The sequence below is a fragment of the Somniosus microcephalus genome, chromosome 10 (assembly GCF_052327205.1).
Source record: "Somniosus microcephalus isolate GS21.2 chromosome 10, FLI_Smic_1.0, whole genome shotgun sequence".
In the NCBI taxonomy this organism is placed as follows: Eukaryota; Metazoa; Chordata; class Chondrichthyes; order Squaliformes; family Somniosidae; genus Somniosus; species Somniosus microcephalus.
In genome coordinates, this window is record NC_140996.1 from 206105512 (window position 1) to 206130140 (window position 24629).

At 48.8% G+C, this 24629-nt stretch overlaps 1 protein-coding gene across 3 annotated transcripts in view; it reads left to right on the forward strand.

Annotated features, from left to right (window-relative positions):
• The window catches only part of LOC147112039 (nucleoside hydrolase-like), a 51129-nt gene that overhangs the window by 12212 nt on the left and 14288 nt on the right, over positions 1-24629 (forward strand). For all 3 annotated transcript variants that reach the window (XM_085999531.1, XM_085999529.1, XM_085999530.1), the window contains exons 3-5: positions 2017-2196; positions 3384-3495; positions 19386-19522. In XM_085999531.1, coding sequence (XP_085855657.1) covers positions 2017-2196; positions 3384-3495; positions 19386-19522 — 429 coding nt within the window. The remainder of the gene's footprint in view (positions 1-2016; positions 2197-3383; positions 3496-19385; positions 19523-24629) is intronic.

Consider the following 24629-nt stretch of genomic DNA (forward strand, 5'->3'; position numbering starts at 1 on the left):
TAAATCGCTGTTTCACCTGGAAGGGGTGTTTGGGGCCCTGGACAGTGGGGAGGGGGGAGGTATAGGGGCAGGTGTTACATCTCCTCCGCTTGCACGGGAAGGTGCCAGGCGAAGGGGAAGGGCTGTTTGGGGTGATAGAGGAGTGGACTAGGGTGTCTCGGAGAGAGCGGTCCCTGCGGAATGCTGAAAGGGGAGGGGAGGGGAAGATACGTTTGGTGGTGGGATCACTTTGGAGGTAGCGGAAATGCCGGAGGATGATCCGTTGAATGTGGAGGCTGGTGGGGTGAAAGGTGAGGACAAGGGGAACCCTATCGTGGTTCCGGGAGGGAGGGGCAGGGGTGAGGGCAGAGGTGCGGGAGATAGAACTGACACGGTCGAGGGCGGTGTCAACCACGGTAGAGGGGAATCCTCGGTTGCGGAAAAAGGAAGACATGTCTGAAGCACTGGTGTGGAAGGTGGCATCGTCGGAGCAGATACGGCGGAGGCGGAGAAACTGGGAGAATGGAATAGAGTCCTTACAGGAAGCGGGGTGGGAGGAAGTGTAGTCCAGGTAGCTGTGGGAGTCAGTGGGCTTGTAGTAAATATTGGTCGATAACCTATCCCCAGAGATGGAGACGGAGAAGTCGAGGAAGGGAAGGGAAGAGTCAGAGATGGACCATGTGAAGGTGAGGGAAGGGTGGAAATTGGAGGCAAAGTGAATGAAATTGTCAAGTTCGGGGCGAGAGCAGGAAACGGCACCGATACAGTCATCAATGTATCGGAAAAAGAGGTGAGGGAGGGGACCCGAGTAGGACTGGAACAAAGATTGTTCCACATAGCTGAGGAGTAGGAAAGTAATGTCGGGTTCGCAACATCCTATTTATCCAACCACTGTCTTAACATAAAACCAATGTTGGTACAGTGTTTCTCCCCACAAGGTGCCTTCATTACATTTGAAAGTACTCCTACACTTACTAAGGGGAACAGCAACATCTTATTGGTCCAATCTAATGCAGCCCTAACTTGTGATTATGGTTAAATCATGTACTTGAATTTCACACACTGTGAAACAGTTGTGTGAATTATATCAGCTTTTTTAGCTTTAAATAAAGCCATCAAGTTTATTTCTAATTCTTGACTACCCTCATAGTTTTTCCTTTTAAAAAAAAAAGTCACTGGTTCAGCTTGAGCTGCATTACACTATTTGTAAAATGTTTTTTTCTTTTTAAATGTGTGTGTATTTCAGCTGATCAGATGTGTAGATTTAAAGTTTCAGTATAAAGGAGGAAGAATTGCTCTGCTTGCCATGTGTGGCAACAATGTAAATACATTCAAAGAAAAATGGCCCCCAAATTCCTGGGCCTAGAAAGGCAGAACCAGGATGGATGTCATGGCAGGATAAGGGGAGGAGAGAGAGGGCGGGGGGGGGTGGGGGCAGAATCTGATGTGGGACCAGGTTCCGCTGGTCAAAAATTCTGACGGAGAGGCGGATGCTTCTTGTGCTCATCCCCTCCTGTCCTGACCTCACCAAAAGATGCAGGACTGGTGTGATGATGTTCCCAATCAGAAATCCCAACAGTTTTGCCGTTCCTGTGGCCACCGTAGAGAATGCCTGCAAGCTGAAGACGTGGGGGTGTAATACAAGTTCACCCATGGCAGTCTATCACTGAGCGAATGATCGCCTTAAGGAAAGCAACAACAGGAGAAAGGAGATTTTTTTTTTTAATGGCCTGTTCCCTTCACCCACCCAAAGGACCAGCAAGGCCCCTGGAAGGGCAGATACCCAGGCAGTGCGATAGAGGGTATGGTCATCTGCCTCTTCTGTTTAATTGACCTCGTACCTGGGATTTGGGATGAGGTCAACGCCGGGCCAGCCTGGTGGTCAGAAGTCCTGCCCTGTGGCACGTTCGGTGGCGGAGCAAGGGCCTCGCTGAATTCCAGAGCCCATGTGTTTACACAATGTCATTACATCTAGTAACCACTGCAGTTCATCCCCCATAAGTGCTGTTAAAAGATTTTTTTCCCTTACAATTGCAGATCCCTGTGTACCGAGGTGCAGCTACCTCTCTCCTTGGAGACCAGCTAATTGCTGGTCAATACCATGGAAAGGACGGGCTGGGTGATGTTCCAGACCCTAATGCTCCAGGGCTGGAATACATACAAGCTGAGCACGCGGTGAATGCCATGATAAGGATAGTCACTGAACATGCCGGTCAGGTGAGATGTATGAGTTTCAGGAAATAAAATTCTACTGGTCAGTGTAACTTAGGAACAGGAGTAGGCCATTCAGCCCCTCGAGCCTGCTCCTCCATTCAAGTAGATCATGGCTGATCTGTATCTTAACTCCATCTAATAGCCTTGCTTCCGTAACCCTTAATACGCTTGCCTATCAATCTCCGTTTTGAAATTTTCAATTGACCTAGTCTCAACAGCTTTTTAGGGGCGAGAGTTCCAGATTTCCACTACCCTTTGTGTGAAGAAGTGCTTCCTGATTTCACCCCTGAACAGCCTAGCTTTAATTTTAAGGTTATGCCTTAATTATTCTGGACTTCCCCACCGGAGGAACCAAGTTCTCTCTATCTACCCTATCAACTTCTTTAGGTGGGAACTTTAAAATGGATACGACACTGACATACTGACATAATAAACATCTCCCACAGTTAGCTGGGAGGACTGGATAGTCCAGGCATTGCCTTTCATATCTAGCTGTTCAGGGATTAGCTGCCAATGTAGCGTATACTTTTTGTGGACCTGACTGGTGATGTCAGATCTTGCACAGAGTTGTAGCTAGTGAGGTGGCAAGAACAGGTCAAGCTTGTTTAATAAGAACAAGCATGTTTCAAAATCGGGCTGGAATTTGAGCTTCTGATGAAACAAATCCAGATATAAAACTAATTCTTAGTTAAAATGCATGTGTAAAATAGAGAAATAATTTTATTACTCAGTCATGGGATGTGGGCATCACTGGCAAGGCAGTATTTATTGCCCATCCCTAATTGCCCTTGCCGCCTTCTTGAACCGCTGCAGTCCGTGTGGATTATAGCTTTTTATAGCGGTTTTGATACAATTGAGTGGCTTGCTAGGCCATTTCAGAGGCCACTTAAGAGTCAACCACATTGCTGTGGGTCTGGAGTCACATATAGGCCAGATTGGGTAATACTAGCCTTTTATTCCAGATTTATTTAATTAGCTGGATTTAAATTCCCCAGCTGCCATGGTGGGATTTGAACTCATGTCTCCAGATCATTAGTCCAGGCCTCTGGATTACTAGTCCGGTAACTTAACCACGATGCTACTGTACCCTAATTAAAATAATTCTGTTATATTTTACAGTTGTACAAGCCTACTGTAACTTTAACATTTCTCAGCCACTGTGCTAAAAGCATTTGTTTATTATCCTGCAGCTCTCTCTTGTGGCTATTGGTCCCCTGACCAATGTTGCCCTGGCATTTAAAATGGATCCCACCTTTCCTTCGAAGCTAAGACATTTGCACATCATGGGAGGAAACATGGAAGGTACGCCATATACCTTGTTTGCAGCATTCCATTCAACTGTGGGAGGTGGGGACGCTTCACACCTGACCCTGACCCAGTCCTCACCTGCTATTTATATACGTGTACTTTCGATAATAATCAAGGGGTGGGGATTTTTTCTCCCCCTATCCTAGACACACTGGCCTAGAAATTCAGTGGCCTGCGCCACCCGTTAGCGCCCTAAGAGGGCACTTAGTGGGTTTTGCGCCACTGGCCACGCCTCCCGCTAAATTTAGTGGGACGCTAATGGCGGCGCTAGCCGTTAGCGCTGCGCCACTACCGATGATGTCATCGGTGTGCGCAGTGCCCCGCTACCGCCCCGATCGCGAAATTTAGTAGCGCCCCCTGCTTTAACGCCGGTCGCAATTTGCGACCGGTTCAGGGGAGCCTACCTGCGGCGGTAGAGGCGCTGAGGTGCGGGGCGGCCATGTTTTTTGCTGGCCACCTGCCAGCACCTCCCCGCGCCGCCGTCCCCAGCCTCCTGAGCACCCCCCCCCCACCCCCGCGGAGTGCCGGCTGTGTCCCAAGAGCCCGGCACTTCTCCTCGGTGCCGGGCTCTTTTGCCGGCACTCGCGCTCTTTGAGCGCGCTGCAGCAGGCCCCTCCCCTTTAAGAGGAGGAGGAAGGCCTGCAGTACCGCAGCGCACCGTGCCGCAGCGTGTGGCACTGCGGCACGTTGCGCTGCGATTTTCAGTTGCAGCGCCCCAAGAGGGACGTGGGGCGCCTCGAGTAGTGCCGCGCTTCCGTCTGGGGCGCTGAAACTGAATTTGCGGCGGGCGGCCACGACTCCTTCCGGGGCGGTACTTCCGGCGCCCTGGCGAGGCTGGGGCCGCCAGTGAATTTCTAGGCCACTGTGCTTTGCTGTCTGACGTAAGCTGACAGGAGCAAACAGGGATCAAACCTGATAGTCTCCCAGTCATTATGGCTCAGCGGCTCATCATGTGTGCATTTACCCAATGAGTCATTAGGGAAGCTCTGAAAATAATAATCTCTACATTAGAAATTTAGAAGATTTATCTCACTATGCAATGGATTCCCTATCCCTAATAAAAACAGAAAATGCTGGAAATACTCAGCAGGTCAGGCAGCATCTGTGGATAGAGAAACAGAGTTGGTACCAACGACATAGATAGGACAAGGAAGGAGGTTCTGCTGAGGGAGTTTGAGCAGCTAGGGGCCAAATTAAAAAGCAGAACCACAAGGGTAATTACCTGAGCCATGAGCGAATTTGGCTAGGACAAATAAAATTAGAGAGTTAAATGCGTGGCTCAAAGACTGGTGTGGGAGAAATGGGTTTTGCTTCCTGGGACACTGGCACCAGTACTGGGGCAGGAGGGAGCTGTTCCGTTGGGACGGGCTTCACTTGGCCAGTGCTGGGACTAGAGTCCTGGCGGATCATATAACTAGGGCTGTAGAGAGGGCTTTAAACTAACTAGTGGGGGGGGAGGTTTCTAGAGAGCAAATAACAGAAATGACGACGCAGAAGGTCATAGACTTAGGTAGCAGTGGGGAAATTAAAAACCAGAGCGTGTCAGGAAGGGGCAGAAGGTATGGAGTAAAAGGTAAAGTAATAAAAAGGGCAAAAGCAGGAACTAAGTGTCACAAAACATATTTGAAAGTTTATCTGAATGCACGTAGCATTCGTAACAAAATAGACGAGTTAATGGCACAAATAACTACATATGGGTATGATCTTGTGGCCATTACAGAAACATGGCTGCAGGGTGACAATGCCTGGGAATTAAACATACCAGGTTATTTAACGATCAGGAAGGACAGGCAGGAAGGAAGGGGAGGTGGGGTGGCTATGTTAATAAAGGAAGGAATCACAGTAATAGAGAGAAATGATATTGGGTCAAAAGATCAGGATAATGAAACAGTTTGGGTGGAGGTAAGGAATAATAAGGGGAAAAAAACACTAGTGGGCGTAGTCTATAGGCCTCCGAACAGTGGCAACTCTGTTGGACGGAGTATCAATCAGGAAATAGTTGAGGCTTGTAATAAGGGAACATCTATAATTATGGGGGATTTTAACTATCATATTAATTGGACAAATCAAATTGGGCAGGACTGCCTTGAGGATGAGTTCATTGAGTGTATTAGGGATGGGTTTCTTGAGCAGTATGTAACTGAACCGACCAGGGGGCAAGCAATCTTAGATCTGGTCCTGTGTAACGAGACAGGATTAATTAAAAATGTCCTAGTAAAGGATCCCCTTGGAATGAGTGACCATAACATGGTTGAATTCCATATTCAATTAGAGGGTGAAAAGGTTGGATCTCAAACAAGCGTGCTAAGCTTGAATAAAGGAGACTATGAAGGTATGAGAGCGGAATTGAGTAGAGTGGATTGGGAAAATAGATTAAAGGGTAAGACGATACATGATCAGTGGTGTACATTTAAGGAGTTATTTTACAACTTCCAAAAAATATACCACTGAGAAGAAAAGGGTGTAAAAGAAAAGACAGCCATCCGTGGCTAAGTAAAGAAATTAAGGATAGTATTCGACTAAAAACAAGGGCATATAAGGTAGCCAAATCTAGTGGGAGGATAGAGGATTGGGAAAACTTTAAAAGACAGCAAAAAATAACAAAAAGATTGATTAGGAAAGGGAAGATAGATTATGAAAGTAAATTAGCAAAAAATATAAAAACAGATAGTAAGAGTTTTTATAGTTATATAAAAAGAAAAAGGGTGGCTAAAGTAAATGTTGGTCCCTTAGAGGATGAGACCGGGAAATTAATGGTGGGAAATATGGAGATGGCAAAAACACTGAATGAATATTTTATATCAGTCTTTACAGTAGAAGACACTAAGAATATCCCAACACTGGACAAACAGGGGGCTAAAGGGGGGGAGGAGCTAAACACGATCAAAATCACTAAGGAAGTGGTACTCGGTAAAATAATGGGACTCAAGGCGGATAAATCACCTGGACCTGATGGCTTACATCCTAGGGTCTTGAGGGAAGTGGCAGTAGGGATTGTGGATGCATTAGTAATAATTTTCCAAAACTCCCTGGACTCAGCAAAGGTCCCGGCAGACTGGAAAACTGCTAATGTAACACCCTTATTTAAAAAGGGCAGTAGACAGAAGGCTGGAAACTATAGACCGGTTAGCCTAACATCTGTGGTAGGTAAAATTTTGGAGTACATTATTAAGGAGACAGTAACAGGACATTTGGATAATCATAATTTAATAGGACAAAGTCAGCATGGTTTTATGAAGGGGAAGTCATGTTTGACAAATTTGCTGGAGTTCTTTGAGGAAGTAACATATAGGGTGGATAAAGGGGAATCAGTGGATGTAGTGTATTTAGACTTCCAAAAGGCATTTGACAAGGTGCCACACAAAAGATTATTGCTTAAGATAAAAAATCACAGGATTGGGGGTATTATTGAGTTAGGATAAATGGTTCATTCTCAGACTGGCAATCAGTAACTAGTGGTGTTCCGCAGGGGTCAGTGCTGGGTCCCCAACTCTTTACAATCTATATTAACGATTTGGAGGAGAGGACCGAGTGTAACATATCAAAGTTTGCAGATGATACTAAGATGGGAGGGAAAGTAGTGAGTGAGGAGGAAATAAAAAACCTGCAAGGGGACATAGACAGGCTAAGTAAGTGGGCAGAGATTTGGCAGATGGAATACAATACTGGAACGTGTGAGGTTATGCACTTTGGCAGGAAAAATCGTAGAGCAAGTTATTATCTTAATGGCAAGAAACTGGAAAGTACTGAAGTACAAAGGGATCTGGGGGTCCTGGTGCACGAAACTCAAAAGGTTAGTATGCAGGTGCAGCAAGTGATTAAGAAGGCCAATGGAATGTTGGCTTTCATTGCTAGGGGGATAGAATATAAAAATAGAGAGGTATTGCTTCAGTTGTACAAGGTATTGGTGAGACCGCACCTGGAAAACTGCGTACAGTTTTGGTGTCCATACTTAAGAAAGGACATACTTGCTCGTGAGTCAGTGCAAAGAAAGTTCACTCGGTTAATCCCGGGGATGAGGGGATGGACATATGAGGAGAGGTTGAGTAGATTGGGACTCTACTCATTGGAATTCAGAAGAATGAGAGGCGATCTTATTGAAACATATAAGATTGTGAAGGGGTTGGATCGGGTGGATGCGGGGAAGATGTTCCCGATGATGGGTGAAACTAGAACTAGGGGGCATAGTCTTAGAATAAGGGGCTGCTCTTTCAAAACTGAGATGAGGAGGAACTACTTCACTCAGAGGGTGGTAGGTCCATGGAATATGCTGCCCCAAAAAGCTGTAGAAGCTACATCATTACATAAATTTAAAACAGAAATAGACAGTTTCCTAGAAGTAAAGGGAATTAAGGGTTACGGGGAGCGGGCAGGAATTTGGACATGAGTCTCGGTTCGGATCGGTCATGGCCCTGTGGGTAGCGGAGCGGGCCCAGGGGCCGTGTAGCCTGATCCTGCTCCTATTTCGTGTGTCTAATTCTGTTAGATTCAGGAGATGGTTCTGTGATAGTGGATTGGCGGTTAGGATCAGATCAGCCATGATCTTATTGAATGGCGGAGCAGGCTCGAGGGGCCGATTGGCCTACTCCTGCTCCTATTTCTTATGTTCTTAACGTTTAAGGTCGATGACCTTTCATCAGAACTGGAAAATGTTAGAGATGTAACAGGTTTTAAGCAAGTGCAAGGGTAGGGACAGGGGGAGGAGAGGAAAGAACAAAAGGGAAAGTCTGCGATATGGTGGCAGGCCGGAGAGATTAAATGACAAAAGCTATGATTGTACAAAGCAAAAGGAGATGGTAATGGGTCAGGTAAAGAAACAAAAGATGAGTCTAGAAGAGATGTAACTGGGAATAGTAGAATCATCAACAGCTGCCATCTGAAAAAATGGGGACAGAGGTTACGATCTGAAATTGTGGAACTCAATGTTGAGTCCAGAAGGCTGTAAGGTGCCTAATTGAAAGATGAGCTGCTGTTCCTCGAGCTTATGTTGATCTTCGTTGGAACAGTGTAAGAGGCCGAGGACGGAGGGGTCAGAGTGGGAGTGGAGCGGAGAATTAAAGTGACAGGCGACCGGAAGCTCGAGGTCACACGTGCGGACTGAATGGAGGTGTTCCGCAAAGTGGGTTACCCAATCTACATATGATCTCCCCAATGTAGAGGAGACTGCACCGTGAGCAGCGAATACAGTAGAATCATAGAATGGTTACAGCACGGAAGGAGGCCATTCGGCCCGTCGAGCCTATGCCGGCTCTCTGCAAGAGCACTTCAACTAGTCCCACTCCCCCACCCATTCCCCGTAGCCCTGCAATTTGTTTTCCTTCCGGTACTTATCCAATTCCCTTTTGAAAACCACAAATGAGTCTGCCTCCACTTCCCTTTCAGGCAGTGCATTCCAGATCCTAACCACTCACTGCATAAAAATGTTTTTCCTCATGTCCTCTTTGGTTCTTTTGCCAATCACCTTAAACCTGTGTCCTCTGGTTCTTGACCCTTCCGACAATGGGAACAGTTTCTTGCTATCTACTCTGTCTAGACCCATCATGATTTTGAACACCTCTATTAAATCTCCTCTCAACCTTCTCTGCTCCAAGGAGAAACAACCCCAGCTTCTCTAGTCTATCCATAAAGCTGAAGTCCCTCATCCCTGGAACCATTCTCGTAAATTTTTTCTGCACCCTTTCTAAGGCCTTCACATCCTTCCTAAAGTGCAGTGTCCAGAATTGGACACAATACTCCAGTTGAGGCCGAACCAGTGTTTTATAAAGGTTCATCATAACTTCTTGTGCCACACAAGAGGTTATTACACAAAATTAGGACTCATGGGAGGAAAAATTCAGTTGTTTGCGCCTCCTGTTAGCGCCTTAAGAGGGTGCCAATTGGGGCGCAAAGCAACTAGAGGCCGGGCGCGGCGATGTTTGTGCCGCTCGCGAAATTAACTAGACATTTTGCGGCGGCGCTAAACGCTACCGCCACGATCTCCTGCACTGGCAGATTGTGACATCAGTCGAGTGCGCAACGCCCCGTTAGCGCCCCGGACCGGATATTGAGTGGCGCCCCCTGCCTTACTGCCTGCCGCTAGCAACGGCAGGTTGAGGGGAGCGTTATGCTATTTAAAGGCGACCACTTCCTGCCTTTTTTGGTCGTGACATTTTTGCACCACGCAGTCTAAGAGAGAGAGAGAGAGACTTCTGGAGAGATTCAACGCTGTGTGAAGGAGTTTTGAGTACTGAGCAGCACTTTGCAGGTTTATTTTGATTTGCCCTTCCTTGCTGCGCCAGCACTCTGAGGTAGCGCCTCACTCCTCAGCATTTGCGCCTTAAGATAGGTGTGAAGCGCCCGATTTAACGCTCCAATCACCTCCAGGGGCGATAAAAGCCAAGTTTGCTGTCGGAGGCGATAATTAGTGCCAGGCGCTAAACTTTGCGCACAGCCGATAACGGCGCCCCAAATGGGGCGATACCGAATTTTTCCCCCATGGTATTGGGGGTAATATATTAGCATGGATTGAGGATTGGTTAATGGATAGAAAACAGAGAGTAGGAATAAACGGGAATTTCTCAGGTTGGCAGGCTGTAATTAGCAGGGCACTGCAAGGATCAGTGCTTGGGCCTCAGCTATTTACAATCTATATTAATAACTTAGATGAAGGGACTGAGTGTAATGTATCCAAGTTGCTGACGATACAAAGTCAGGTGGGAAAGTAATCTGTGAGGAGGATGCAAAGAGGCTGCAGAGAGATATAGACAGGTTGACTGAATGGGCAAGAACATGGCAAATGGACTACAATGTGGGGAAGTGTGAAGTTATCCACTTTGGTAGGAAAAACAAAAAAGCAAAATATTTTTTGAATGGTGAGAGACTGGGAAATGTTTGCATTCAGAGGGACCTGGGTGTCCTTGTACATGAATCACAGAAAGTTAACATGCAGGTATAGCAAGCAATTAGGAAAGCAAATGGTATGTTAGCTTTTGTTACAAAGGGATTAGAGTATATGAGTAAAGAAGCCTTACTACAATTATACAGGGCATTGGTGAGGCCACACCTGGAGTACTGTGCACAGTTCTGGTCTCCTTACCTAAGGAAAGGCATACTTGCCTTAGAGGGAGTTCAACAAAGGTTCACCAGACTGGTTCCTGGGATGGGGAGATTGCCCTATGAGAAGAGATTGAGTAGACTAGGCCTATATTCCCTAGAGTTTAGAAGAATGAGAGGTGATCTAATTGAAACATGTAAAATTCTTAAGGGGCTTGACAGGGTTAATGCTAAGAAAATGTTTCCCCTGGCTGGGGAATCTAGAATACGGAGTCACAGTCTCAGAATAAGGGGTCAGCCATTTAGGATTGAGATGAGGAGAAATTTCTTCACTCAAAGGGTTGTGAATCTTTGGAATTCTCTATCCCAGAGAGCTGTGGATGCTCAGTCATTGAGTATATTCAACAACAACAACTTGTATTTATATAGCGCCTTTAATGTAGTAAAACTTCCCAAGGCACTCCACAGGAGCATTATAAGACACAAAATTTGACACCGAGCCACATAAGGAGAAATTAGGGCAGGTGACCAAAAGCTTGGTCAAAGAGGTAAGTTTTAAGGAGCGTCTTAAAGGAGGAAAGAAAGGTAGAAAGGTGGAGAGGTTTAGGCAGCGAATTCCAGAGCTTAGGGTCTAGACAACAGAAGATACGGCCACCAATGGTTGAGCAATTATAATCAGGGATGCTCAAGAGGACAGAATTAGTGGAGCGCAGATATCTCGGGGGGTTGTGGGGCTGAAGGAGATTACAGAGATAAGGAGGGGCGAGGCCATGGAGGGATTTGAAAACAAGGATGAGAATTTTGAAATCGAGGCGTTGCTTAACCGGGAGCCAGTGTAGGTCAGCGAGCACTGGGGTGATGGGTGAACAGGACTGGGTGCGAGTTTTGGATGACCTCAAGTTTACATAGGGTAGAATGTGGGAGGCCAACCAGGAGTGCGTTGTAATAGTCAAGTCTAGAGGTAACAAAGGCATGGATGATATTCAAGACAGAGGTCGATACATTTTTGGGAACGAAGGGAATTAAGGGGTATGGGGATAGTACGGGAAGGTGGAGTTGAGGTACAAGATCAGCCATGATCTTGTTGAATGGCGGAGCAGGCTCGAAGGGCAAAATGGCCTACACAAGCTCCTATTTCTTATGTTCTTATTACACGAATCCATGCTGCCATTATCCTTCTTATTCCATGGGCTTCAACTTTGCTGCCAAACCTATTATGTGGCACTTTGTCAAACGCCTTTTGGAAGTCCATGTACACCACGTCAACCGCATTGCCCTCATCAACCCTCTCTGTTACCTCATCAAAAAAGTCGATCAAGTTAGTTAAACACGATTTGCCTTCAACAAATCCGTGCTGGCTTTCCTTGCTTAATCCACACATGTCTAAAGTGATTGTTAATTTTGTCCCTGATTATCGTTTCTAATAGCTTCCCCACTAACTGAGGTTAAACTGACTGGCCTGTAGTTGCTGGGTTTATCCTTCTACCCTTTTTTGAACAAGGGCATAACATTTGGAATTCTCCAGTCCTCTGGCACTACTCCTGTATCTAAGGAGGATTGGAAGATTATGGCCAGTACCTCCGCGAATTCCACCTTAACTTCCCTCAGCATCCTAGGATGCATCCCATCCGGTCCTGGTGACTTATCTACTTTCTACAGCCAGCTTTTCTAGTACCTCCTCTTCATCAATTTTTATCCCATCCAGTATCTCCACTACTTCCTCTTTCACTACGATAGGGTTTCCCTTGTCCTCAACTTTCACCCCACCAGCCTCCTCGTGTTTGACAAATTTGCTAGAGTTCTTTGAGGATATAACAAACAGGGTGGATAAAGGGTAGATGTAGTGTATTTGGATTTCCAGAAAGCATCCAATAAGGTGCCACATAAAAGGTTACTGCACAAGATAAGAGCGCACGGGGTTGGGGGTAATATATTGGCATGGATAGGGGATTGGCTAACTAACAGAAAACAGAGTCGGGATAAATGGGTCTTTTCCGGTTGGCAATCAGTAACTAGTGGAGTGCCACAGGGATCAGTGCTGGGGCCTCAACTATTTACAATCTATATTAATGACTTGGATCAAGGGACCGAGTGTACTGTAGACAAATTTGCTGATGATACAACGATAGGTGGGTTAGCAAGTTGTGAGGAGGATACAAAGGCCTAGAAATTCAGTTGGTTGCGCCAGCAGTTAGCACCTTAAAAGAAGTGAATTTCAGGCGCTATGCATGTAGCGCCCGGGCGCAGCGCAGTTTGCGCCTCGCCCCAAATTAAGTGGACCCTTAGCGCCGGCGTAAAGTTTAGCGCCCGCCCGGCTGCGCGCACAGAAAATGACGTCACATCCTCGTGCAACGCCCTTTGCGCGCCCCGATTCCAAACTTCAGTCGGACCGCCCCATTGTGCGGCTGGCGGCCAGAGCGTTTGTAAAATGGAACGCAACACAGCCGACGCGGGCCCCGGGGAGCGCAAATTAAAGGGCACGTACCCTGCAGTATAAAGGGCAGCCATTTTGCAGCAAACACTCTTGTGCAACGGATTTCTGGACACACAACAAGGAGGAGAGCTAACTGGTTTCGTGCAGCAATAGCTCAGGTATTTTTGGACTCAGGCCAAAGCGCTGCAAGTGCCCTGTTGGAAATTTGACTGTTTGCCAGCATTTGATGGGGGCTGCATGGGGTGCCAACGCGGAGTTTCAGCGCCATGTGCGTAGGGCTCGCAGACGCGGGGTCAGAGGGGCAGCCCTGGCTAGAGGCAGAGGGGGCAACAGGCGTCGGCAACATAGGCCTTACCCAGTCAGGGTATACCGCCAGCAGCGCTCCTACCTCACCATGAGTGGCGCGTGATGTGTAAGAAGGCTGAGATTCCGAAAGGAGGTGGTTGCAGAGATCTGCCACCTGCTTCGCAGAGATCTGCGTCCAAAGCTCAGGTGCAGGACGTCTCTGTCGGTGGCATTGAACTTCTATGCCACCGGTTCCTTCCAATCCGCTGTTGGGGACATAGCGAACATATCCCAGTTCGGCGTGCATCGCTGCATCCGCCAGGTGACCGATGGCCTTTTCAGAAGGAGACGCCAATTCATCTCCTTCCCCATGGCCCTGGAGAGCCAGCATCAGCGTGCAGTGGGATTTGCTAGACTCGCGGCCTTCCCCTTGGTGCAGGGCGCCATTGACTGTACGCATGTGGCTTTGCGGGCACCTCTGGAGCATGGCGAGCAGTATCGCAACCGGAAGGGCTACCATTCTCTCAATGTGCAGCTGGTGTGTGACCACAAGCAGCGCATCCTGGCTGTCAATGCCTGCTTTCCAGGCAGCTGCCACGATGCCTTTATCCTGCGGCAGAGTACTGTGCATGACATGTTCGAGGCACAGCCTCCCCCAAGAGGATGGCTACTCGGGGACAAAGGCTATCCTTTGTGTACCTGGCTCATGACCCCGCTCCGCGCGCCCAGGACCGCTGCTGAAGAGGCATACAACGAGAGCCATCAAAGGAGCAGAAACATCATCGAGCAAACTATTGGGGTCCTCAAGCAGTGGTTCCGCTGCCTTGATCGTTCCGGCGGATCTCTGCAGTATTCGCCGCAACGGGTCTCCCAATTTGTCGTTGTTTGCTGCATGCTACACAACCTGGCTCTCCGCAGGATTCAGGCACTGCCACCTGACGTTAGACCACCACCTCAGGAGGAGGAGCAGGAGGAGGAGGAGGAGGAGGAGGAGTACGTTCCCAGGAGGGAGCGACAAGGTCCAAGGGCCGTCCGTCGCCAGCTTATTGAACGTAACTTCTAAGCCCCCTGTCAGGGAATGCCTTGTGGCCATGAAGCAAGATGAATGCAGCCGCTCCGCAAGCCCTCAGCCGGCGAAGGCAACAAAGACTAACAAGAACAACCATGGACACTGTCTGAATAAAGATAAATTTATATTTGACAAAAATGAAACCCCTTTCCACATGAATCCCAAAAACAATCAACGGCCCCCACAAAAAGTGCAACAAACAACTCACTCCCACAACCTGGGGAGGAGTAACTCCACATTTGAACAAACCAGGCCTCAACCTCGGCCTTAACGCAAAAAACATACCCATAAACAAAACAACCATGGGCAAAATAAAGATGTCCACCGCCATATAAAATGAAAGCTGGCCACACCCTCTACTTAGTGGCCCGCGAGGGCGAGACCTTGTCCAGCCTTTTGGCGCCCCTGCCCGGCCTGCTGCTCCTCCGCAAGCTCTGCCCAGTGGCTGCTGCGAGGCTGGGGGAAGGCGCCTGAGGGTCAGATGTCCTTCCGCCAGATGGCCTTGGGGGGCGGCCTACACGGGCTTTGGGCCTCGAGGGGCCGGCTGTTGATTGGCGCACATGTGCATGGCCACCATCAGCTCCAGCCGCTTGCCGTTGACGCTCCACTGGGGGAGTGGCGGCGACGGATGGCGCAATGTGGGCAAGCTGGCGTATTGGAGGCGCTGGCTGGTGATGTCGCACGCTGGCACTCGCCCGGGCACGCACTGCACGATCCGCACCAATCAGCCGAAGGGCGGATCGCTGTGCTGCTGCAGCGCGGCGGGTGTCCTGGCGATGCCTGGCTGAGGCAGCGCGTGTGGCAGCAGTGAGTGCCCCTGTTGCCCTGGTCTGCGCCTGCATCACATCCACCACTGACTTGACGGCATCAGCCAGCGACTCCATCGCCGGAAGCATCCGTTCCACTACCTCCATCATCATCCGGCCACTCTCGGCATTTGATGCCCCAAACTCCCGCACACTGGTCGCCAGCGACTCTATGGCCTCAGGCATCCATCCCACCACCTGCATGAGCTCTGTGTGGCGGCGGTCCGAATCCTCGGCCATTTGGTCCAGCTGGCGCACCTCCTCCGAGGTGAAGGTGGCCGGACTGGAGGCGGGACTCTCCCGCTGGGGAGCAGGGGTCCGAGCTAGGCGACCCTTGGCACGTTGCTGGCGCCGAATGTCCGCAGCAACTGCACTCCCCTCCGATCCTTCCCCCCTCTGGGGGGAAGGCCGCGGCCCACCCGCAGCCCTCCTGGGTGGCTGGACGCCACTGGTCCCAGCAGCTGCACTCCCCTCCGAAAGTTGCTCCAGGCTCTCGTCCAGGGAAGACGTGTCCAACACTTCGCCCTCTGCTGTGGGACCTGAGTCCTCCCCTGATGGTCCGGGTTGCTCTTCCTCCTCCTCCTCCTCCTCCTGTTCGGAGAGGCTGTCACTGGCAGCTTCAGGGAGCTCTTCGTCACCAGCTGAAAGCAGGAAGGCACAAGAGTAGCTTCAGAGTGAGGAGAGGGCGTCAGCGAGGGAGTCATGACTGGTGGCATTCAGCGCATTGGTGGCACAGTGGCAAAGGAGGTAGCTCGGATGCGCAAGTGTGACGAGAGAGGGCCAAAAGGCGAGGTCCTTACCATTGCCGGGCAGCGGAGGGTCGGCTTCTCCGCACGCTCTGGGCACAATCACGCGGCCTCCCATGAGGCCACTCACGCGCTCCTCCAGGGGAGTGAGCTTCTGGAACTTGGCGCGGCCTCCCCCGGTGATGTCGCGGCGCTTGCGATTATTCGCAAGTTTAGCCTGCAAGAGAAAGGACGGGCTCTAAGTACGGTGTGTAGCCGTGACGTAGTGTGCACTGCCTCCCATGGTGGAATAGCTTGGCCAGAGTGTAGGCCTGATCTAGTGTGCACTGCCTCTCATGGCGGAATAGCTTGGCCAGTGTGTAAAGTGCAGAATGTGCAATTGATGCTCATGACTGTCCCAAAGCTCCTGGCTGAGGGCTGCCCATTAGGCCTTTCAGGTCCCTTTGCCCATCATGTCAGGTGTACATGCAAGAATGAGGAGGAGAGTGGAAAGGGTACTCACCCTGACAATCCTGGTCAGGTCATTGTATTTCTTCCGACATTGCACCTTGTCCCTGGGGGCATCGCCGTAGGACGACACCCTGGTGGCGATCTCCCTCCAGGCTTTGGTGTAGACGCGGTGGGTGGGATTCCTGCCATTGTCTGGGAACAAGATCCTGCGCCTCTTCTCCAATGCTGTCAGCATGATATCCAGATCACGCTCTGAGAAGCGCAGGGTACGCTCACGGGCCTTATCATGCGTTGCCATGGCTCCTTGGCCTCAGCAGCAGTGTTGAGGCCTAGTTTGAAAGCTGCAGTGTGCAGGGCGTGGCAGCAGACCAAATCGTCCCTTCCCCCTTTAAGAGCTGCCCGGCGCCACGGGGTCTGCTGTCAATCAAAAAATGACCGCACCCGCGCTGCGCCCCGCCTCGGCGCTATCCCTCTGCACCGCCGGCTTAGCGCCTAAAGATAGTCGTGTAACGCCTCTTTTAGCGCTCCAGCAACCTCTTAGGGCGAAGCAACTGAATTTCGGCGAAGGGGGCGCAACTTTGGGGCGGGCGCTAAAGTCGGGCGGGCGCTAACGTTAGCGCCCCAAAACTGGCAAAACTGAATTTCTAGGCCAAAGAGTCTGCAAAGGGATATAGATAGGTTAAGTGAGTGGGCAAAAATTTGGCAGATGGAGTATAATGTGGGAAAATGTGAGGTTATCCACTTTGGAAGGAAGAAGGAAAAAGCAAATTATTATTTAAATGGAGTGAGACTACAGAATGCTGTGGTACAAAGGGATCTGGGGGTCCTAATACATGAAACACAAAAAGTTAGCATGCAGGTACAGCAAGCAATTAGGAAAGCTAATGGAATGTTGGCCTTTATTGCAAGGGGTATGGAATATAAAAGTAGGGAAGTTTCGATGCAACTTTACAGGGCGCTGGTGAGACCACACCTGGAGTACTGCGTACAGTTTTGGTCTCCATATTTAAGGAAGGATATACTTGCATTGGAGGCAGTGCAGAGAAGGTTCACTAGGTTAATTCCTGGGATGAAGGGGTTGACGTATGACAAAAGGTTGAGCAGGTTGGGCCTATACTCCTTGGAGTTTAGAAGAATGAGAGGTGATCTTATTGAAACACATAAGATTCTGAGGGGGATTGACAGGGTAGATGCAGAGAGGATGTTTCCCCTAGTGGGGGTATCTAGAACTAGGGGGCATAGTTTCAGAATAAGGGGTCGCCCATTTAAGACGAAGATGAGGAGGAATTTCTTCTCTCAGAGGGTCGTGAATCTTTGGAATTCTCCACCCCAGAGAGCTGTGGAGGCGGAGTCATTGAATATATTCAAGGCGGAGATTGACAGACATTTGAACTACAGGGGAGTCAAGGGGTACGGGGAGAGAGCGGGAAAGTGATGTTGAGGCCAAGATTGGATCAGCGATGGTCTTATTGAATGGCGGAACAGGTGCGAGGGGCCGATTGGCCTACTCCTGCTCCTGTTTCTTATGTTCTCTTATGTTCTACATTCAATGGAGCATCCTTCGCCATTTCCACCACCTCCAGCGTGATCCCACTACCAAACACATCTTCCCCTCCCCTCCGTTCAGTCCGCAAGCATGACCCCGAGCTTCCGGTCGCCTGTTACTTCAATTCTCCACTCCAGTCCCACTCTGACCTCTCTGTCCTCGGCCTCTTATACTGTTCCAACGAAGCTCAACGTAAGCTCGAAGAACAGCACCTTATCTTTCAATTAGGCACTTTACAGCCTACTGGACTGAACATCGAGTTCAACAATTTCCTCCCCTCCCACCTTTCACTGCCCCTGCACTTGCTTAAAACCTGCTACATCTCTATAACTTTTTCCAGTTCTGACGATAGGTCATCGACCTGAAACGTTCACTCTGTTTCTCGCTCCATAGATGCTGCCTGGCCTGCTGAGTATTTCTAGCATTTTCTGTTTTTATTTCAGATTTCCAGCATTCACAGTATTTTGCTTTTGTATTGTGTGATTCCAGATCCCTGTTCTGTACAAGTTTTCTCAATGCCCTGATTATTTTGCAACAATGCATATTCAGTTTTTCCTGCCCCTTATTTGTCCCACCAAAGCTAATCATCTAATGGCTCCGAAACTCCTTTGAACTATACTATCTTGCTGACCAGACAGCAATTGCCTGCATTTGTAAATTGAATCTGCAATAACCATATTTAAATGCATATAATAGGTGTTACAAATTTGTTCTGCCATAGATACCTTCTGGGTTCAGTAGCGTCAGGCATTCTTGTAAGCAGTCTGAACGCCTTACTTTTGTGGGAGTTGACTCACTCTGCCCTATGTCTGCTTATATAATAGTATGATCCAAGTGTAGCAGTAGTTCCCCTTTGTGACTTGAACAAGATATTCATGTCTTTCATGTGCACTTCTTCAATCTCTAAAGGTGGACTGAGAACATACTTGGTGAGAAGAGGCTTGATACAAATCATTTTGCTGCTTTATTTCCCATACCTTTGTTTCAATCAATACAACCTGTCTTCATGCAAGAACACAAAATAATGAATGCATTACATTTCCCCACATCAGTGGGTCGTCTTACATGACTTAAACAGAATAACTCCTCTGAATTCTGCCCTTTAGCCTAGGGCAGAACCTTCTTATTGCAGCAGCAATGCATGTGAGTGATCACTATAATGATCATTCTTGGCTGGTTCAGATGCTACATTTGAAACCTAAACTATGTGGCTTAGCCCCATTGACCTGTGAATTTAAGCCCTTGAAAGCTAGGTTGAGCTCAGCAGTAGTATTTTTAACACAACCATGGAAGCATATTCAGAATTCCTGAAACGTGACAATGGGGTATCATTATGTATTTGATTGCTTAAAGTAAACACATATTTACATTGTTGGGTAGTTGATAATTCCACCCAATGTTGATATTTTCATATAAATGCTAAGCATTTATTTTCACTAGACTGCTAAAGGTGTCTGGATTAAGAAGTCTTGGTTGTGATGGAATGAATTTCACTTGAAGGTTTTATCTTTTTCAGGCAGGGGAAATGTGTCAGTGTGCTCTGAGTTTAACTTTGCAACAGATCCAGAAGCAGCTTATGTTGTCCTGAACCATTTTGCATGCCCCATCAATATCACAACTTGGGAATATTGTCTTCGTCATGCACTGTCTTGGGTAAGCTATTGAAAATGTATCTTAACAAACACAAAATCAAGCCCAGTAAATACACGTACACTTCTTTTGCACTTATATGGATTACATCGGTTACATTAATTGGAGAAAAACAAAATCAAATTGTAATGGATGTCATCTTAAAGCTGAAGATTATTAATGGCTTTTATTATAGGCCAGAAATTGCTATTGAAGATATTAGCAGATGTACACTTCATGTGACATTGCTTTGCTTTAATGGAGGCATTACTCATTTTAAAAATGTCTGCCTTAAACTAGCAGATGGAAGAATATCATAAGAACGTGTTAATCATTCGTGCGCTAATATCAGCAACAGTAATTTCTAGGCTTCCGTTCATAACCTGAAAGAATTTGTCACATTCTTAAAATGGTATCGGAGTAAATGTACTGATTCAGAAAATGGTGCTGAACATGAGGAGGACATCAGGTGAAAGTAGGACGGTGCTCTGCGGAGGAGGCTTAAAAATAGACTGGTTTGCCCTGCTGGTTTTTATTTACCTGCCTGCTATAAAGAGGAAAAGCAAAGGAAAGCTGCCACACGGTAATTATAACAAGCAACTGCGGAAGGCTGATGCTGGGATCTTAAGGGTGAATTGCTATATTTCAATGTGCTGTTAGGTAGTGTGCAAGAATACAAGCAAATGGTAACATTTGCATCAGGAGGGGATTAAAGATGTTTGTACGTGCTATAACTGTTTAGTCATTAAACCATCAGAGATTCAGCACAGATCAGGGATCGACGCTTTTACCCAGTAAACCATCAGGGAATCAGACCAGGGCCGGATCGGTGCCTTAACCCAGTGAACCTGCAGAGGGAGACTCACTTAAAAAAAAAATGGACAACTTCTGTTGAATTTGTGAGCCTTCTTTTGTGGCGTGCTTTAGTGTTTGGTGGGGGTTGCTGATCCAGATAAGTTTTACACCTGCAGGTTAATTAGATATTCAAAAATGAAGGTACCGAGGGTACTGAGTGTAACAATTTTTGATCCATCCAATACAAGGCACCTAAAGTAAGGAGAGAAAGTTACAACCAGGACATGTTTCTTCTAATCTCTAACATGCCTGTGTGACACCAATTCCCACTGTCCTTTCGTGTGCACATTTTGGCAGCCACTCCAAACCTGAGCACTTGACTTCTTTTTCACTTTTTTTTTTCTCTTGGTCCCTCTCGGGCGCAACTCTCCTGTCACCTACCCTGCTTTCGCCAACCCTTCCACCTCCCTCTCCTGCTTTTATCCTTCTTAAAACCCACCTCTTCACCCCTCCCAATATCTCCTTCTTTGGCTCAGCGTACATTTTTTTCCTTATGCATCTGTGCACTGCCTTGGGACTTTTCATTCTACACTAGAAAATTCAAGTTGTTATTTTTCATAGATTGAGATCAGACTCATAGGGCTGAATTTTGATACTGGAGGCGTGTAGCAGGCGGGACTACAACGTTTGGGGTTGTAGTCCCGCCTCCATCGAGTTGTGGCCAACCCACACGATTTTCACTTGATTGATCTTGTTGAGCCCGCCCAGCGGGCTCAGCAGGCCAATTAAGTGCCACCCGGCAACAGGTGATGTCACAGATTGACATTTCATCTGTCAAGAGCTTTTGACAGATGAAATATCAGCGTTTGACAGCTCTTTGAAGCTGTCAAACACTGACAATCTGTACACGAAGTTAATTCCTTCCTCTCAGGCTGATTTAGAGATCTCTCCAGAACAGAAAGCTGAATGCTGCAACTTTTGACAGCTCGCGGCCATTCTGCTTTCTGTGCCGGTGAGATGAGGGACTCCCGAGACCTGAAGGAAGGAAGGCTGTAAAGGTAAGTAAAGGTAAGTAAAACTTCTTTAAACACTTTACACACACCAAACACACTTACCTTTGCACTCATGCACCCATCACTCACCTGAACACCGGACATCTCGAACCCTCCAAGTCCTTCAGCCCAACGGTCTGCCTCACTAACTTAGCGTGGTTTGGAGCCGTCAGGAATCCCACACTTCAGGAATAAAAATAGGGATTAGGCTAAAAAATGCCTGTTAACTACCTGTTAACAGGCAGTTAATTGGCACTAATCCCCTCCCCGCCTCGGGGAGGCGGCTCCCAGCACAGGTCGGGTATCCGTCTCCTTTGAAACTGGCATGGAGGCGGGTTGGGGGCGGGATGGGTTCGTGCCCCCCGATTTTGCGAGTTTAACCCCCCACACGGCTCCAAAGATTTGTGTACATACACCCCCCCCAGGTCTCTCTGTTCCTGCACCCCCTTTAAAATTGTACCATTTCGTTCATATTGCCTCTCCTCATTTTTCCCACTAAAATGTATCACTTAACACTTCTCTGTTAAATTTCATCTGCCATGTGTCTGCCCATTTTTTTAGCCTGTCTATGTCCCCCTGAAGTCTGTTACTATCCTCCTCATTAATTACTACACTTCCGCATTTCATATCATCTGCAAACTTTGAAATTATGCCCTGTGTACCCAAGTCCAGGTCATTAATATATATCAAAAAGAGCAGTGGTCCTAATAAGACCCCTGGGGAGCACCACTGTATACATTCCTCCAGTCTGAAAAACAACCGTTCACCACTACTCTCTGCTTTCTGTCCCTTAGCCAACTTTATATCCATGCTGCCACTGTCCCTTTAATCCCATAGGTTTTAATTTTGCTAACAAGTTGTGGTAAACCACTTTTATCGTTCACTATCGTTACACTATAGTTATCACTGTTATATCGTTACTCTATGGTTATCACTGTTCACACTGTTGTATCACTATACGAGGTCGCCTCTTGTCATGCTGCTATACCTGGGCTGACCACTGCTGACTCCGCCCATGACTCCACCTACCTGCCCAGGTATAAAGGTAGTCGACTGGCTGGCATTCCTCCTTGTTGTATCCGATCACCCACGAGGGTGGGCTCTGTTATTTAGCCAATAAAAACCTATAGTTACTTTCTTAACTCGTCGCTTTTCATTGGATGAGTTGATAGGTATATCAATTTTATTGGCTAAATTTTAAAATGTCGACACTTGAGCAGTCAAACGACCAGCCAAACGACCAGCCAAGCGACCAGCCAGACGCCCAGCTACAACAGCCACAGCAGCCGGCCTGGCTGCGAGCCCTCAGACCACCGTACCTGGACCTAAACCCACAGGCAGCAAACTCAGCCCTCGACTTCGAACACTGGCTGAGCTGCTTCGAAGCCTACCTGGGAGAATCCGGCGTGCCTCAGAAATCCATGCTAAGAGTTCTGAACGCCCAAGTGAGCCCTAAAGTATTTGCACTCATCCAGGACCTTAAAACATACGAGGACGCCATCAACCGGCTGAAAAGACAGTACCAAACCCCGGTAAATTCCATGTATGCCAGACACCTCCTAAGATCCCGCCCGCAACAGCCAGGAGAGCCCGTGGAGGAATTTTTACGGGTGCTACAAGCACTCGGCAGAGACTGTAACTTTAAAGCGGTAACGGCGGCAGAAAATACTGAAGACAATGTCCGCGATGCCTTCGTGAAAGGCCTGCGGTCCGACTACTCACGGCAAAGACTACTGGAAGCAAGGGACCTCGACCTGGACAAAGCTGCAGCCCTCGCTCTCTCTCTAGAGGTGGCCCATCGGGACCTCGAGGCATACTCAAGGTACTGTAACTCGCGACCCTGGGACTTGGGACCGACCCCGACCGCGATACCCCCCGCAGCAACCCCCCTGGGACCTACCTCAGCGTCGGCGTCCCGGACCCGATCGAGACCACCACCCCCGGTACCGGCTCCGACATCGGACCCCCGCGATCGGGCCGCCGGCTGCTTCTTCTGCGGCCAGGCGAAACACCCGAGGTCGCGCTGCCCAGCCAGGAACTCTACCTGCTCAAACTGCATGAAGAAAGGCCACTTCGCTAAGGCCTGCAGAGGTGGATCATCAGAGGCCAGCAGTGCCTCATGCGAGCTGTGGGGGCGGCCATCTTCCTTCAAGGCAACAGAGGCCAGCATCCCCACATGTGAGTCATGGGGGCGGCCATCTTTGATACAGGCAACCGACACCAGCAGTGCCTCATGTGAGTTATGGGGGCAGCCATCTTCTCCGCCATTTTGTCCAACCTCGTGGGAGACGCCATTTTACCCACCACGCCCGACCGCCACCGTGCCTCTAGACCCGACTACCGCCTCAACCGCAGACTACAACAACTCGCTCAGCTATACACTAGCCTCCGTCACACTGGACCAGGCCCGCCCGCATCACCTGTCCAAGTCGATGATGGACATCAAAGTAAACGGCCACGCCACGACCTGCCTGTTCGACAGCGGAAGCACGGAGAGCTTCATCCACCCAGACACGGTGAGCCACTACTCCCTCCCTGTCCTGCCAACGCGCAACCGGATCTCGATGGCATCGAGGTCACACGCCACAGACATCAGCGGCTACTGTGTTGTGACCCTGTCGGTTAAGGGTACGGAGTATAAAAATTTTAAACTCCTCGTCCTGCCCCAGCTATGCGCTGCCGTCCTACTAGGCCTAGACTTCCAATCCCACCTCCAAAGCGTCACGCTAGCATACGGCGGACCCCTCCCCCCACTCACAGTCGACAACCAGCAGATTTTAAACCGCCCACCGCGTAACACCTGCGGCCTATCCACCCTCAAGGTCCCGCCACCTTCCCTGTTCGCTAACCTCACCCCCGACTGCAAACCCGTCGCTACCAAGAGCAGGCGGTACAGCGCCGGGGACAGAGCTTTCATTAGCTCTGAGGTGCAGCGTCTCCTGAAGGAGGGCATCATCGAGGGGAGCACCAGCCCCTGGCGTGCCCAGGTCGTGGTCGTTAAGACCGGCAATAAAAACCGCCCGGTCATCGACTACAGCCAGACCATAAACAGGTACACCCAGCTGGACGCATACCCCCTTCCCCGCATATCTGATATGGTCAATCAGATTGCGCAGTACCGGGTATTCTCCACCATCGACCTTAAGTCGGCCTATCACCAACTCCCTATCCGCCCTGAGGACCGCCAGTATACAGCCTTCGAGGCGAACGGCCGCCTCTACCACTTCCTTAGGGTTCCCTTCGGCGTCACCAACGGGGTTTCGGTCTTCCAAAGGGAGATGGAC